The sequence below is a fragment of the Acromyrmex echinatior genome, chromosome 16 (assembly GCF_024713525.1).
Source record: "Acromyrmex echinatior isolate Ae372 chromosome 16, ASM2471352v2, whole genome shotgun sequence".
In the NCBI taxonomy this organism is placed as follows: domain Eukaryota; kingdom Metazoa; phylum Arthropoda; class Insecta; order Hymenoptera; family Formicidae; genus Acromyrmex; species Acromyrmex echinatior.
The window spans coordinates 3,233,805-3,251,927 of NC_141867.1; the positions used below are offsets into that span (position 1 = coordinate 3,233,805).

Sequence of the window (18,123 nt, forward strand, 5' to 3'; positions counted from 1 at the left end):
AAATGTTTATTCTTTAAAATAACGAAGAAAAGTTTTAGATAGTGATAATTTTAATCTCAGATATTTCTGTACTTGTTCAATTAATTTTCCGTGAGTCTTATCTTTTTTCCTTATGTATATATGATAACGACGTATTTATACTTATTGCAAGAAAACTCAAAATTTAATTTGTTTAAAGAAACTTATTTAAAAATTCAGAGATAAACTTTGTTAAGCGTGTTTATTGGTTCTGTTATTTCATCATGCTTTCTTTAAATTTTGGAGTGTAATACTTGTATTCAAAATACAAGTGTTATTTTATACACATATAAATTGCCAGAATGAATTGCAAATACTCTTCAAATAAACAAATGTGTTACTCTATTTTTTAAATTTATAATTCTTAAATCAATTAGACAAATAGTAAATATTAATCAATAAATAAAAAAGTGGCAATCTAAATTAAAATTTTCAAACAAACTGTCGGATTGCAAGATTGTCGAAACTTCTTGCAACATTGCGTGAGATTACTATGTAATTATTTAAATGCATTAACAAATTTTCATTATGCGTGAGATTACTATGTAATTATTTAAATGCACTAACAAATTTTCAAAATTATTTTAAAAATATCTAAAATTATTTTCAGACCTGTGTTTAGCTAAATTTTTAGATATTTCGGCGAAATGGTTTGTTTCATGTTTTAGATTCCTGATGGCTTCATTGATAAGCTACACACACATGTACGACTTGTATATGTACCATGCAAGTGTAATATGTGTCATAAGTCATATATAAATATTGTAATAACGTAACGTTAAGTCGGAAGACTTTTAATGACTGTAATTATGATTAGAGGTTGCAACCATGTTTTGAAAACATTTTAATACATATTCGTTGAAAAAAAGTATAACTGCCACACAATTGTTATTGTACTCGCATTTGCAACGTACGCGTCTACAGGTCTGTTATATTATTTTATCATTCTAATCCAAAAATTACAATAAACTTAACTATTTAGAAATGCACAGATAACAATTTCTGAATGAAAATGCGCGGATCTAAATTTCCTGATTAAATTTATTAAATTTTAATTGAGATAAACAGATATATTTACTTATGATGACCAGAATTTTGATTAACATGATTATATAGAATCTTACTGATTCGTCCATTTTCAACCAGAAATTTTTCTCAGTACACGCATCTTTAAAAATTTCCCTTGTAACGCAATTTATTACAATTTACAAACGAATGCAATTTATTGCAAAACTAAATTTTTTTCATATAGAGTTACGAACAAAATTTATAGTAATTATAAAATAAAGGAACTGTATTTATCAGGATCGTTTTTTTCCGAAAACCTGTTAAGTCCGGATTTACAATAAGTGTTTTAAGCCTTAAGCTATAAGAAATTGATCAACTACAGTCGAATGCAAGGAGAATAATTGATTGTGATTCGTCCATTTCATTTATGGCTTAAGGCTTAAAAAATCTAGTAGATGTAGGCTAAGTAAGTGAATTTGTGAAATTTTGGCAGATATTTTACTGAGAATATTTTTGTTGCGAATATATCAAAAGAGTGCATACATCAATTAATAGGTTACAACATTTTCTCAGGTTTCCGAATGTTTGTCGAGTAATTGGTTTTTATTTATGTATTAGATCAATCTAATCATTTACATTTACCTGCTCTATAAGGAAAGCTGAAATCCATCGAAAAAAATTGTTGTTACGTTTTAGCTGATAATTCACACATCAATAATCGCAGCAAGAATAAAACAATAACTGTATTAATAAAGAAAATAATATTCCAATCAATATTTTATTAAAACGACGCGCAATATTTTTCTTGGAATTCTAGTTCTAACTTCCAAGACGAACTCGTATCTTGGATAAAAAATTCCTTTTTGTTCTACCCTGAGCGATATAACATTAAAATTTGTAAGCTGCTAGCTATTTAAAATGAAATATTCTTCATCTATTCTACTAATTGTGTCAATGGCAATTGTGAGCTTCGGAGTTGAAGTAAATTTCATACATGAATGGAAATACGCTGACTTTGAATGGGAAAGTCAAGAGCAGAAGCAGGCAGCGATAAATTCCGGCACTTACAATCCATTAATGTGCGTGTTCGAAGATGCAAGTAAAGCGGATGGTAGGTTGATAGTAAATAATTTTAAAAAATGTGTAATACTTAATTTTAGAAGTCAATTGAAATTTTGGTTTCGGGTCCGGTTTTGTTAAAATCAGGATTTTGATTTGATTTTGGTTTCGATAAAAATTAAGAAAAAATTTAGGTGGGTAAACCGTACGTTGCAACTCACCAAAATGAATGATCAAAAAACAAGTGTTCGATTTTAATTATTAACTCGTTCATTGAGCTTAAGACAAACATTGAATTTAAGTACAAACTTTGTTGAAATATTGTCCCACAGATCAAATGATTTCATCTCTAATTACAAATAATTTTTTTCACTACATATGAAGTCAGTTGGTAAAATATATTAGGTGTTGGAATTAATTCGTAGCGTTTTACAAGTGATGGGAAGTACTTTCATTAATGTATTTTTTAATGCTCATGTGAAATAAATAACATTCTTTCATTAAAAAACGCTACGAATTAATTCCAACATCTAATATTATAAAATTTTATTTAATATTATATAATGATTTCTCATGGTTGCATATGTAATTATCGGATTATATATAAAAATTTCATATGGATTTTATAATAATTTCAAGGACTCTGTCCCATGATTACATTAAGTAATTACTCTCTCGTAACTATATGATTTCTTTAAAAGTTAAGAAGGCAGTCTTATTATATTATCATAGATATTTTAATAAAATCTTGTTTTTTAAAAAGTACAGAAATTTGTCATAATTTCTGAAAATCATACAATCTCTGTAAAATTAATCCAAACATGTCGATTTCGACTCTGGCCGAAAAAATTCCTCGAAAAAACTCCTTTAGACTCTCTCTCTCTCTCTCTCTCTCTCTCTCTCTCTCTCTCTCTCTCTCTCTCTCTTTCTCTCTCTCTCTGTCTCTCTCTCTATCTCTTTTTTTTAGTAAGAATTGTCTAAATTTCGGTTTCATTTTCGGCCAAAATTAAATGACAACCGAATATTATTTTCAGTTTTGACCGGAAATCAAAATATCATTTCGGTTGGACTCTATTTAATTTTATATAGAAACATGAATATTCCTCTTACATCACACAGTTTATTGTTATAGTATTTAACTGTAGAATAATCATAAAAAAAATTAAATTATAATATAAGCATATTCGGAATTAATACATTTCATAGTTCGATATTATTAATACAACGTACAGCGTTACTACTGTCGTAAAATTAAAGAAATAAACATAATTTTTAATAGCAAACATTCGATTTATAAACAAAATATTTGCAGATGGTAGACTATTCATTACTATTACTAATGTATACGGCCCTGGCTCACCTGCTTCTTTGACGACAGTAACTAATAAAATAGGTTCAGGTGGTCCACTTTTACGGCCATATCCAAATTGGAGCTGGTATGATAACAAAAACATATGTGACGGTATTGTAAATGTTTACCGTACGGATGTAAGTATTTCATATCTTTAATATGTTTAAGTTTTTATTTTACATGTATATGTCATGTTTATATCTTATTGTTAAATATATTAATATCAAATAACAATCAGTTTATTTATATATAATAATATTTCAATAATCAACATTGTATTAGAGAAAAAGTTAATGTTGATCCCTACTGCTAATATGGAATCAAAAAATTCTGTTATAATTAACATCTCTTATAAAGTTTATCAATTTCCAGAATATATAGTACATTAAAAATACAAATAGAGTTTTTCATCAATGATTAGTATTAACTGGGGCATACTGCATACATATAATAGTCAAGTTAATAACAATATATAAAATAGAATTTTTACTTTGATCCTAGATTCATTGCAATCACATAATTATTCTGGATAATGGCAAAATCGGGCAATATGACCAAGTCTGTAATCCAAAACTAGTGATTTTTGATTTAAAAGATGATACGCTTGTTAAAACTATTTACCTCCCACTTGATTTTGCAACTAACCGAACAGGTTTTGGATTATTGACAACGCCTTTGATTTATGTTTCCGGAGAATGCAAGCAGTTTCTGTATAAAATGATTGTTAGTACACCTTCTTTTTTAATCGCAGTAATAGATACATATTAGTCTGAGCAAATGTTATTTAATTATATATATTCAATTACATATTACGTATATTAATTACATATGTATATACTTAATCAAATAACTAAATAATATTTGCATAGACAAATGTATATGCAATATATTGTATTTGCTTGTTAAATAATTCAATATAATTTTAAAAAACACAGGTATTTATCACTGATACGAAAGGATCCGGTTTAGTGATGTATGACTCATCTACAAAGCGTATGTGCAGAATTGAATCTGATTATATGAAACCGACTGATATTTTTTTCTCTGTAGCAAATCAAAATTTTACTTATGAGGGCGGAATCTTCAGTATAACAATCCTTGATGATGGCAAGTAGACGCTTTTAATATAATAAAAGTTATTTCAAATGTAATTATGTGCAAAAAGTCATACAAAAATGAGATTTTAAAGCTAAAAGTTAATACTTTTCTGCGAATTATCTACATTATTGTATACATAGCATTAACAATATTTAGAAAAAATTCATTCATTTTTGGCTATTCATTTTTGGCTTCATTTTGACGTCATTTCTCTCAGAATTGTAACATGATATATAGCTAAATTTGCATAAAAATCTGATTCATATTTAATATGTAAAAAACTATGGTGATTATAAAATAGAAATAATCTATTAACGTAAAAAAAATGATTAAATACTTGTTAGACGGTTATTCAAAAACATAAATTCGCAAGCTAGTATAATGTAATGTAATCTGTGACGGCATATTTCGCTGTAACATTTAAATAATCTTTTTTTTGTTTTTCTTGCATTTTAGAACTTTATTATGTTCCCATATCGGGAAAAGTAATATATAAGATAAAAATAAAGACACTACTAGAATGTCCAAACAAAGAAGAGACTAATAAACAAAATAAACTAGTGACTAAATTATCAAGCCAAACAGCAGTTATTACATCATCAGAAAATTCAATATTTTATAGTGATTACAAGGCAATGTCTATTCTAGGCATGAACATTCTTAATAAGTCCAGTAAAAATGCGGTAAGATATTTAAATATAGATAGTCCTTACATACAAATTATTAAAATCTTATTTCGAATTCTATTAAAACGATTGTTACATTTAATAGTTATTGATATGATTTTATCTTTGTAAAATAAGATATTAACTTTAAGGTGGAACTAGCACAAGACGACGAAAAATTTCAAGTTATAAGTTCGATGAAAGTTTCAAGTTATTGGAATCAAATGACATGTATATCAAATAGATATCAACATTTTGCTTTGCATACATTAAATCTAGGTGATACAAACTTCCGCTATTTTGAAATGAATGTATCAGAAATAAAAAAAAAGATGAATTAACAATTGTATATCTTGATTTTGGATGTCTTCTGAATCTTCAAACGAAATGAATATCTTGCATTAAAAAAAGGTGCTTATATAAAAAGTTAGGAACTCTTACATAAACATAATTAAATCAAATCTTTAAGTATATAAGACAAAAATGAAAAAGGAAATAAAACAAATGAAAAAAGAAATGGAGAGTAGTTAGCACTTTTCTAATTCTTTTCTTTGCAAAGAACTCATAAATTATGTAATCGATTAGGAAATAAAAATTCCTCATTTGTATCAGCTTGGCAATAAAAAATTTATATTATTCTAATAAACACGACATCTTCGTTACACGGATCCAACGCTGTTAATTCAAACATATTTCAAATTTAATCAACAAATCTTTCAACCAAAAAGTTGTTTAATTCAACTAATTGGATCATTCAGAGTGTATGCGTTCACAATCTATAAAACATCGAAATCTTTCCCGCAAATAATCATCAACTGTTGCTGCAATTGCTATATGATATTTTATCATATTTTTATATATATTTTGTAATCATTTCAGAACTTTATTATGCTGTTGTCGGGAATGGAAATATATAAGTGAAAATACAATCGATACGTTATCCGAATAAAGAAGAAACTAATAAATTAAACCCATAAGTTAAATTATCAAATCAAACGGCAGATCACATCAGCGGGATATTCAATACTTTGTGGCGATTCTTATGAAGGGCGATTCTTAGGTATTTTAGGGGAACAAGAATTTCTGATTAATCTGACAAAAACACGATAAGATAACCAGACGCAATTATTTCTTACATGTATATTGATAATACATGATTTCAAATTTAATTAATGTTTGTTACATCTAATAGTTGTTGGTATGAGTTTATCGCTATAAAATAAAATATTAATTTTAATGCTACTAGCGCAAGATAACAAAATTTTTCAAGCAATAACTTCGACAAAATCACGTTATTGAGATCGATCCTATCAAATAAATTTCAACATATAGCTCAAAAAACATCAGTTTAGATGAAATGAACTTCCATTATTTTGAAATAGATTTAGCAGAAATGTAGAAGAAGATGGATTCGATTCCTTGAAACACTTATTATATATAAATATATATATATATATATATATATATATATATACATATACATATATACATATATACATATATAAATACTTAATTAAATATTAGTATACATATATATATATATATATTAATATTTAATTCGGTTTTATAATAAAAGATTTTGAGAATGAAAATTCAAATATGATAGCATAAGAAGCTAGAGAGTTACTTTGAAGAAGCCTTAATTTTCCTATATTTTAACAAATATTTATATATTAAATCTATTTATAATAATAAACACTCAAGATTCCGATTTATATATTATATGTACAGGCTATTCATAAACTAATGATACAATTAAAAAGACATAAAATATTGAGTCAAAGACATGTATAGAATTACATTTTTTCATATGAGATTTTGTTTTCGAAAGAATCAATTTTCAATGTTCGCTCGATAGTGATTTAATTGATAAACAAAAACATTAGAAGAAGTTTTGAAACATTCATATAAAAACTACTTGGAAAAGCAGAATTATGTGTTCCACAGAATGGACAACATTTTTATCAATTTATAAAATAATAATATTAATTGTGCGCGAATATCATATTTTATTATGTATCTCTTTTTATTATGTATTACTTAGTATGGTAATAAACATGAGTAGACGCAATACCATAGTTTACAGCGCGATTTATTAAATCGAGACATAGTTATGAATGTACATGTATCTCGTAAATATTTAAAATCAATTTTCTCAAAAATCTCGTATAAGACAACTTATTTTACGTTTTTTCGATTTATTTTTTCATATAGAGTCCATTCTTGATTGGCATTTTGTGTTGCACCTCAATTGAACGCATGAATGTTAGGTGACATAATTCTTTAACTTCAATTGCGTATAATTATTAAAACATTATAGTTTCGACATTTTGGTATTAGGATTTTCATCTTAAAATAATCTCAGGAATTTCTTATTTATATATTCTTAGGAGTTGCTCGGTTTTTACCGAATATCTTGTATATTTATTTATATGGAATATTATAAATAATTGAATTTAAGCATAGTCTGCTTAAGAAAATGTTCAATGTTAAGCAGACTATATGGTTAAATTCAATTAAATAAACTTTGTTGAATAAACTAAATTTGCAAACAATTATAAATAAAAAATAAATAATAAATAAATAAAAAAGTGTCAATCTAATCAAAATTTTCAAGCAAACTGTCTATTTGCTAAAATGTCAAAATTCCTTGCAACATTGCACATTATGTGTGAGATTGCTACGTAATTATTTAGATGTAATGATGACATAATTATTTTCTAACAAAATTATTTTCCGACCTGTATTTAGTTAAATTTTCAAATACTTCGACAAAATGGTTCCTTTTGTGTTTTCGATTTCAGTTGGCTTCAGTAATAAGATAAGACCTGCACATGTAACCATACACACATAATGCGTGTCATAAGTTATTTATAAATATTGTAACAATATACGTAACGCCAAAAGACTTTTAATGGCCGTAATTATGATTACAGTGGTTACATAACCAAGTGTTTTGAAAAAACATTTTCATACATATTTGTCGAAAAAAATATAACTGACAGACAAGTTATTGCACTAGCATTTGCAACTTACACGTCTACCGATATACAGGTCAGTTATTTTATTTTATTGTTACAATCCAAAAGTCAAAACCTCAATTACTAAGAAAGGCACTGAATATTTCTGGTTGAAAATGGACGGATCTAAATTTCCTGGTTGAATTTGTTAAATTCTAATGAGATAAACAGATGTCCTATTATAATGACCAAATTGTGATTAATATTGATTATATCAATAGAATCTTACTAGTTTATTCATTTTCAACCAAAAGTTTCTCTCAATGCACGCGTGTTCAAAAATTTTTCCACTTGAAAAAAAGCGTTGCAACGTTTCAGCTGATGATCGGACATCAATAACCGCAGAAAGAATAAAACGACAACTGTATAAAGAGAGTAAAATTCCAATCAATATTTCATTAAAAGAACACCTGTGCAATATTTTTCTTGGGATTCAAAGTTTAAACTCCAAAGACGAATTCGTATCTTGAATAAAAAAATCTCTTTTTGTTACGCCCTAAGCTACACAACATTACCTATAAGCTACCTATAAGCTACCAGCTACTAAAAATGGGATTTCCTTTGTTCATTCTATTAATTCTGTCAATGGCGATTGTGAGCTTCGGAGTTGAAGTGAATGTCATACATGAATGGAAATATGCTGACTTTGAATGGCGAAGTCAGGAGCAGAAAAAAGAAGCGTTAAGATCCGGCTCTTACAATCCATTAATGTGCTTATTCGAAGATGCAAGTAAAGCGGATGGTAGGTTAATGGTAGATCATTCGAAAAAATTGTAATAGTTAAATTTACACAGAAACATGAATACTTCTCTTTTATCACGCAATTGACAGTTATAACATTTAATTGTAGTGTAATCATAAAAAATATAGTATTTAATTGTAATATAAACATATTATGGATTAATATATTTCATACTTTGATATTGTCAACACAACGCATAGCATTACTACTGTCATGAAATTAAAAAAGTAAACATAATTTTTAGTAAAAAAACGTAGGTTCAAATAAAATATTTACAGATGGTAGACTATTCGTTACTGTTACTAATGTATATGGCTCTGGTTCACCTGCTACTTTGACAACAGTAACTAATAAAATAGGACCAGGAGGTCCAATTTTACGACCATATCCAGATTGGAGTTGGTACAATAGCAAATGTATGTGTGATGGTATTGTAAATGTTTATCGAACGAATGTAAGTATTCAATATCTTTAATTCAAGTGATTCTTTAATTTATATGTTACATATTTATATCTTATATTTAAATATATCAATATTAAATAACTATCAGTTTATTTATATATAACATTTAAATAATCAACACTTTATTAAAGGAAAAGGTGTTAATATGGATCATTACTGCTAATATGGGATCATTTTAAAAATTCTATTATAATTAACATCCAATTTACGGAATATATGGTACAGGAATACAAATAGAGTTTTTCATGAATGATTAGTGTTAATTGTAGTACACTGCATATATACACAATGATCAGGTTAATAATAATATATGAAATAGAATTTTTATCTTAATCCTAGATTCAATGCAATCACATCATCGTTCTGGATAATGGTAAAATCGGGCAATTCGACCAAGTCTGTAATCCAAAATTATTGATCTTTGATTTAAAAGATGATACACTTGTTAAAACTATTTATCTTCCACTTGATTTCGCTACTAACCAAACAGGCTCTGGATTATTGATAACGCCTTTGGTTTATGCTCCCGGAGAATGCAAACAGTTTCTGAATAAAATGATTGTTAGTATACCTTCTTTTTTAATCGCAGTAATAAATATTAGCTTGCGCAAGTATTATTTAATTACACATTTAATTACATATACACACATATATGTATATACTTAACCGTATATACTGAGTAACTAAATAATATTTGCGTAAACAAATATATATGCAATATATTGTATCTTACTTATTAAATAATTCAATGTACATGTAAATAAATATAGGTATTTGTAACTGATACAGAAGGTTCAGGTTTAGTGGTGTACGAATCATCTACAAAGCGTATGTGCAGAGTCGAATCTGATTACATGAAACCGGTAGATACTTTTTTCTCTGTAGCAAAGCAAAATTTTACTCATGAAGGCGGAATTTTCAGTATAACAGTCGTTAATGATGGCAAGTATATGCTTTTATAAAATAAATGTTATTTTAAGCATAATGATAGCAAAAAGACATATAAGAACAAAACCAAATGTACATTTTAAAGCTAAACGTTGAAATTTTTACATTATATACATTATATATATGCGTGTGTGCAGTATTAATAATATTTTTAAAAAATTGATCGTCAATGTTACAACGTGTTGAAAATCCTTAAAATCATCATTTTGGCCTCTGACGTCATTTCTCTCAGAATTGTAACATGATATACAGCTAAATTTGCATAAAAATCTTCATATTCAATATGTAAAAAAATTATGATAATTACAATAAAAACAAATAAATAATGTATCAATGTAAACAAATTATTAAATATTTGCTAGACTTTATTAAAAAATGTAAATTCGCAGGCTAGTATAATCTGCAATGGCATATTTCGCTGTAACATCTAAATAATCTTTTTTTTTTGTTTTCCTTGCTAAATATTTTAGAACTATATTATGTTCCTATATCGGGAAAAGTAATATATAAGATAAAAATAGAGACGCTGTTAAAATGTCCAAACAAAGAAGAGGCTAATAAACAAAGTAAACTAGTGACTAAATTATCAAGCCAAACAGCAGTTATTACATCAACGAAAAATTCAATATTTTATAGCAATTACAAGGCAATGTCTATTCTAGGCATGAACATCTGTGCGAAATCTAATAAAATCGCAGTAAGATATTTAAATATTATACAATTAGTCTTTACATACATATTGTTAAAATATTATTTCGGATTCTATTAAAACGATTGTTACATTTAATAGTTATTAGTATGACTTTATCTCTGTAAAATAAAATATTAATTTTCAGGTTGAAATAGCGCAAGACAACGAAAAATTTCAAGTTATAAGTTCGATGAAAGTTTCAAGTTATTGGAATAGAATGATATGTATGTCAAATAGATATCAACATTTCGCTCTGCATACATTAAATCTAGGTGTTACAAACTTCCGTTATTTTGAAATAAAATTACCAGAAATAAAGAAAATTATAGATTAACATTTCTACGTCTTGATTTCGGATGTCTTCTGAATCTTCAAATAAAATGAGTATCTTGCACTGAAAAAAAGTGCTCATATAAAAAGTTATGAACTCTTACATAAACATAAGTAAAGGATATCTTTAGTTGAGTATATAAGGCAGAAAACGAAAAGAAATGAAATAAAGGAAGAAAGGATAGAGAGTAGAACGCACTTTTCTAATCCTTTTGCGAAGGACTCATAAATTATGTCATCAATTAGGAAATAAAAATTCCTCATTTGTATCAGCTTAGCAATAAAAGATTTGTATTACTTTAATAAACACGACATCTTCGCCACACATCGATACAACGACTTCGATCCTTCAACAATTCAGTTTTGTATGGTGTTTTTCTTAAATGAAAGAAGAAAAGTTCACATTAAATAGTAGCAACTTTATTATTTGAGATATCTATCCGTATCTATTCCATTGAAATCCTTGAATATCTCTTTTTTTACATTATGTATATTTATGACGATGCATTCAATATTCATGTTTGAATTTAAAAATTCGGAACATTATTTTTTTGGAAGACATTATTCTAAAGATTCAGAGATAATCTTTATTATTTGAATGCATTTCTTGTAAATAAATTTTTGGGTGTAATGCTTATTTTTGAAATAAATACGTAATACTTTATATAAATAAGTATATATAAATCAAAATCGCAAATAGTTTTAAAGTAAATTTATTTCTCTATTTCCGAATACTTTTTAACACAATCAGTCCATAAAAATGATTATTTATGCAAACCTTTAAATTAGAAATAAATATATGAAAAAATTATATAAATATATCATTTTAATGTTGTCTGTATTTTTATTTTTAAAATGATTAATCTTTTGCTTTATAATTGTCATTAATATATCAATACCAATGTCTTTAAGTACACTGAGAAAAATATATTCCAAATTATAATAAATATTTATTTGAATAGTACCAACTAAATATTTATTAAACATAAAAATATATTTATTTGATACAAAAAACATTAATTTGATTTAACAATCACTTCTTTTTATTAAGTATTTATTTATTGTAAATAAATGTTTAGTTAGCATATTTAAATAAATATTTATTTAAATTTAGATTATTTTTTCTCAGTGTAGAATCTGATAAAAAATATTTCAATAATGTTCCTTACAAGCAATGATCTTATATTGTAATAATATAAAATCATTATATTATCATTCGCTGCGTCATTATTTCGCGGTTCTCATGTTTGTTATCTGTCACCGTTAATTATGTATCGGATGATCGAGCAACAATGTTTCAACATTATCCCCTCCAGGTTGATGGCCATTTTTTCACTATGACTGGCATAAGTTGTATTCCTATCTTTATACATCGGAGATAATAGATACTATAATCTAAAGTAATTTTAATATGTTGACACAAAAATATATAACAAACAAAAATTTTTTTGTCAATTCACTTATTCATTATGAAAAGGGTTTGGATATCATAGTGGTCATGTTTAGAATAATAGTTAATTATAATTATAAATTAATTGCGATTTCTAGAGACCAATTATTAATTATATACAGCTATATATATAAATATTAAATAATTATGTTTTTATGGATTTTTTTCTCTCCAGTAATTATGTTTATTTTATTATATTGCATTATTAATGATCAATACTTTCCGATGACCTTAACCATTAAATACGTAACGATTATATACGATATATGTTAATTATCGTGCATGCGAAAAAATGTCATAAGTCATTTATAATTATTATAATAACATAATCCTGAGTCAAAAGACTTTTAATGAAATTGTAATTATTATAGTTATAGTTTATATAACTAGATGTTCTAAAAACATCTTTTATACGTATTCATTGAAAATATTATAAACGACAAACAAATGTTATTGCACACACATTTGCGACCTACGCATCGTTCGATACAGGTGAGTCATCTCATTTTATTACTGCGATTCAAAAAGTCACAATTTTAAATTATTAAGAGACGCGTATTGAAAAAATTTCTGATAAATAGTAGACAAATTTGAATTTCCTGGTTGAAATATATGTATCTTTAAAAAATTATTATCAAATACATCATTATTGCATTTCACGATCAATTTCAATAGCAAATATCTAAGCGGAAAATTATTATATATAATATATTAATAAAAACAAAGAAATCATATGTTTCATACATCATATGTATCATGTTGTACATACGTATATTTGTAAAATTCTGACAGATATTCCGTTTCGAGAAAATTTTTGGCCTGATTACGTTAAAAGACTGTACACCCATTAACTAAAAGACTGTAACACTTTTTTTCGATGAATTTCATGATACAAACTGCTCACCGAGTGATTCGTTCTGACTTATGAATTGAATGAGCCTAATAATTTATATTCAACTTTGCAAGCAAGATTGAGTTCTGAAATTCATCGGAAAAAAAAGTGTTCCAAACTTTTAGCTATAAAGTTGTACATCGAAGCAAGAACAAAACGACTACATTACTACAAATGTTAATCAAGATATTAATAAAGATATTAATAATATATTAATAAAAACAGTAACTTATCAATAAATTTAAGGCTTAATTAAAGCTGAAATCCATCGAAAAAAAGTGTTGTAACGTTTTAGCTGATAATTCACACATCAATCGCAACAAGAATAAAACAATAACTATATTAATAAAGAAAGCAATATTCCAATCAACATTTTTTTCGTTCTACCCTGAGCGATACAACATTACTATTTAAAAATGAAATATTCTTCATCTATTCTACTAATTATGTCAATGGCAATTGTGAGCTTCGGAGTTGAAATAAATTTCATACATGAATGGAAATACGCTGACTTTGAATGGGAAAGTCAAGAGCAGAAGCAGGCAGCGATAAATTCCGGCACTTACAATCCATTAATGTGCGTGTTCGAAGATGCAAGTAAAGCGGATGGTAGGTTGATAGTAGATAATTTTAAAAAATTTGTAATACTTAATTTTAGAAGTCAATCGAAATTTTAGTTTCGGACTCGGTTTTGTTAAAATCAGGATTTTGATTTGATTTTGATTTCAATAAAAATTAAGAAAAAATTTAGGTAGGTAAATCAAAACTGTACGTTGCAACGCACCAAAATGAATGATAAAAAAATAACTGTTCGATTTTAATTATTAACTCGTTCATTGAGCTTAAGACAAACATTGAATTTAAGTTTGTTGAAATATTGTCCCACAGATCATATGATTTCATCTCTAATTACAAATAATTTTTTTCACTACATATGAGTAGGTATCAGTTGGTAAAATATAAAATTTTATTTAATATTATATAATGATTTCTCATGGTTGCATATGTAATTATCGGATTATATATAAAAATTTCATATGGATTTTATAATAATTTCAAGGACTCTGTCCCATGATTACATTAAGTAATTACTCTCTCGTAACTATATGATTTCTTTAAAAGTTAAGAAGGCAGTCTTATTATATTATCATAGATATTTTAATAAAATCTTGTTTTTTAAAAAGTACAGAAATTTGTTATAATTTCTGAAAATCATACAATCTCTGTAAAATTAATCCAAACATGTCGATTTCGACTCTGGCCGAAAAAATTCCTCGAAAAAACTCCTTTAGACTCTCTCTCTCTCTCTCTCTCTCTCTCTCTCTCTCTCTCTCTCTGTCTCTCTCTACCTCTTTTTTTTAGTAAGAATTGTCTAAATTTCGGTTTCATTTTCGGCCAAAATTAAATGACAACCGAATATTCGTTTTCAGTTTTTGACCGGAAATCAAAATATCATTTCGGTTGGGCTCTATTTAATTTTATATAGAAACATGAATATTCCTCTTACATCACACAATTTATTGTTATAGTATTTAACTGTAGAATAATCATAAAAAAAATTAAATTATAATATAAGCATATTCGGAATTAATACATTTCATTTAGTTCGATATTATTAATACAACGTACAGCGTTACTAGTGTCGTAAAATTAAAGAAATAAACATAATTTTTAATAGCAAACATTCGATTTATAAACAAAATATTTGCAGATGGTAGACTATTCATTACTATTACTAATGTATATGGCCCTGGTTCACCTGCTTCTTTGACGACAGTAACTAATAAAATAGGTTTAGGTGGTCCACTTTTACGGCCATATCCAAATTGGAGCTGGTATGATAACAAAAACATATGTGACGGTATTGTAAATGTTTACCGTACGGATGTAAGTATTTGATACCTTTAATTTGTTTAAGTTTTTTATTTTATATGTATATGTCATGTTTATATCTTATTGTTAAATATATTAATATCAAATAACAATCAGTTTATTTATATATAATAATATTTCAATAATCAACACTGTATTAGAGAAAAAGTTAATGTTGATCCCTACTGCTAATATGGAATCAAAAAATTCTGTTATAATTAACATCTCTTATAAAGTTTATCAATTTCCAGAATATATAGTACATTAAAAATACAAATAGAGTTTTTCATCAATGATTATGAGTATTAACTGGGGCATACTGCATACATATAATAGTCAAGTTAATAACAATATATAAAATAGAATTTTTACTTTGATCCTAGATTCAATGCAATCACTTAATTATTCTGGATAATGGCAAAATCGAGCAATACGACCAAGTCTGTAATCCAAAACTATTGATCTTTGATTTAAAAGATGATACGCTTGTTAAAACTATTTATCTTCCACTTGATTTCACTACTAACCAAACAGGCTCTGGATTATTGATAACGCCTTTGGTTTATGCTCCCGGAGAATGCAAGCAGTTTCTGGATAAAATGATTGTTAATAGACCTTCTTTTTTAATCGCAGTAATAGATATATATTAGTCTGAGCAAATATTACTTAATTGTATATATTTAATTACAAATTACGTATATTAATTACATATGTATATACTTAACCAAATAACTAAATAATATTTGCGTAGACAAATATATATGCAATATATCGTATTTGCTTGTTAAATAATTCAATATACATTTAAATACACATTAAAAAACACAGGTATTTATCACTGATACGAAAGGATCCGGTTTAGTGATGTATGACTCATCTACAAAGCGTATGTGCAGAATTGAATCTGATTATATGAAACCGACTGATATTTTTTTCTCTGTAGCAAATCAAAATTTTACTTATGAGGGCGGAATCTTCAGTATAACAACCCTTGATGATGGCAAGTAGACGATTTTAATATAATAAAAGTTATTTCAATCGTAATGATATGCAAAAAGTCATTCAAAAACCAGATTTTAAAGCTAAAAGTTAATACTTTTATGTTATCTACATTATTGTATACATAGCATTTAGAAAAAATTGGCTATTCATTTTTGGCTTCATTTTGACGTCATTTCTCTCAGAATTGTAACATGGTATATAGCTAAATTTGCATAAAAATCTGATTCATATTTAATATGTAAAAATCTATGGTGATTATAAAATAGAAATAATGTATTAAAAAAAATGATTAAATACTTGTTAGACGGTTATTCAAAAATATAAATTCGCAAGCTAGTATAATCTAATGTGTAACGGCATATTTCGCTGTAACATTTAAATAATCTTTTTTTTTTGTTTTTCTTGCTAAATATTTTAGAACTTTATTATGTTCCCATATCGGGAAAAGTAATATATAAAATAAAAATAAAGACACTACTAGAATGTCCAAACAAAGAAGAGACTAATAAACAAAGTAAACTAGTGACTAAATTATCAAGCCAAACAGCAGTTATTACATCATCAGAAAATGCAATATTTTATAGTGATTACAAGGCAATGTCTATTCTAGGCATGAACATTCTTAATAAGTCCAGTAAAAATGCGGTAAGATATTTAAATATAGATAGTCCTTACATACAAATTATTAAGATCTTATTTCGAATTCTATTAAAACGATTGTTACATTTAATAGTTATTAGTATGATTTTATCTTTGTAAAATAAGATATTAACTTTAAGGTGGAACTAGCACAAGACGACGAAAAATTTCAAGTTATAAGTTCGATGAAAGTTTCAAGTTATTGGAACCAAATGACATGTTTATCAGATAGATTTCAACATTTTGCTTTGAATACATTAAATCTAAGTGATACAAATTTCCGCTACTTCGAAATGAATTTATCAGAAATACAGAAAATTATGAACCAGCACTTCTATGTCTTGGATTTTAATATATTTTAAGACACAAACTTATTCATAGTAATTTTATGTAATATTCCATATGAATACAAAGATATAAGATTTAAATTTACATACAGCATATGTGTAAGAATTTTATAATATATATATATATATATATATATATATATATATATATTATATATTATATGCAGTCTATATGTACATATTGTCATAATTCTATATTGCAAAAGATTATTAATTTGCAGACCTTTTAAATTTAGAAAATTTAAAGAAAACATACACACAAAAATTGTAATTGGTATCAATAATAAACTATTTTAAATTCTGAAAAAATTCTGAAAATAAATTTAGAACATTATTTCCTCATCTATTACCTCATAAACGCAAATCAAAATAAATATAACGAAATAAACTAGATATTAGCATTACTAATTAATGTCCACACATCATCTTAACATTATCAATCTTTTTAGGAGGCCTGCTATACCGAACCTTGCTATCTATTCTTAAAATGTCAATAAAAAAGTCAACAATAAAAATCTTATAAAATTT

General features: G+C 26.3%; 3 protein-coding genes across 3 annotated transcripts; all 3 read left to right on the forward strand.

Annotated features, from left to right (window-relative positions):
* Positions 1–20: 20 nt before the first annotated feature.
* LOC105152682 (royal jelly protein-like protein) lies at positions 21–5,543 on the forward strand. The gene is made up of 6 exons (XM_011067089.2): positions 21–2,137; positions 3,398–3,573; positions 3,938–4,159; positions 4,372–4,543; positions 4,991–5,217; positions 5,352–5,543. Exons 1-6 carry the CDS (start codon positions 1,945–1,947, stop codon positions 5,538–5,540), a joined length of 1,179 nt encoding a protein of 392 aa, XP_011065391.2. The 5' UTR covers positions 21–1,944; the 3' UTR covers positions 5,541–5,543.
* Positions 5,544–6,857: 1,314 nt separating this feature from the next.
* Positions 6,858–11,720, forward strand: LOC105152683 (major royal jelly protein 6-like). The gene is made up of 7 exons (XM_087414632.1): positions 6,858–8,253; positions 8,538–8,961; positions 9,240–9,415; positions 9,764–9,985; positions 10,195–10,366; positions 10,843–11,069; positions 11,209–11,720. The coding sequence occupies exons 2-7, from the start codon at positions 8,769–8,771 to the stop codon at positions 11,395–11,397; spliced, it is 1,179 nt and encodes a 392-aa protein (XP_087270758.1). The 5' UTR covers positions 6,858–8,253; positions 8,538–8,768; the 3' UTR covers positions 11,398–11,720.
* A 226-nt stretch (positions 11,721–11,946) lies between these two features.
* Positions 11,947–17,682, forward strand: LOC105152689 (royal jelly protein-like protein). The gene is made up of 6 exons (XM_087414633.1): positions 11,947–14,344; positions 15,447–15,622; positions 15,991–16,212; positions 16,436–16,607; positions 17,028–17,254; positions 17,389–17,682. Exons 1-6 carry the CDS (start codon positions 14,152–14,154, stop codon positions 17,608–17,610), a joined length of 1,212 nt encoding a protein of 403 aa, XP_087270759.1. The 5' UTR covers positions 11,947–14,151; the 3' UTR covers positions 17,611–17,682.
* Positions 17,683–18,123: the final 441 nt, after the last annotated feature.

Bases quoted from the DNA above. Each gene is read 5' to 3' on its own strand.
- LOC105152682 (XM_011067089.2), top strand. From the start codon at position 1,945: ATGAAATATTCTTCATCTATTCTACTAATTGTGTCAATGGCAATTGTG. The intron at 2,138-3,397 runs GTAGGTTGATAG...AAATATTTGCAG, and splicing joins AGATGCAAGTAAAGCGGATG to ATGGTAGACTATTCATTACT. The intron at 4,544-4,990 runs GCAAGTAGACGC...CTTGCATTTTAG, and splicing joins TATAACAATCCTTGATGATG to AACTTTATTATGTTCCCATA.
- LOC105152683 (XM_087414632.1), top strand. From the start codon at position 8,769: ATGGGATTTCCTTTGTTCATTCTATTAATTCTGTCAATGGCGATTGTG. The intron at 8,962-9,239 runs GTAGGTTAATGG...AAATATTTACAG, and splicing joins AGATGCAAGTAAAGCGGATG to ATGGTAGACTATTCGTTACT. The intron at 9,986-10,194 runs GTTAGTATACCT...AAATAAATATAG, and splicing joins AGTTTCTGAATAAAATGATT to GTATTTGTAACTGATACAGA.
- LOC105152689 (XM_087414633.1), top strand. From the start codon at position 14,152: ATGAAATATTCTTCATCTATTCTACTAATTATGTCAATGGCAATTGTG. The intron at 16,213-16,435 runs GTTAATAGACCT...TAAAAAACACAG, and splicing joins AGTTTCTGGATAAAATGATT to GTATTTATCACTGATACGAA. The intron at 17,255-17,388 runs GTAAGATATTTA...ATTAACTTTAAG, and splicing joins ATAAGTCCAGTAAAAATGCG to GTGGAACTAGCACAAGACGA.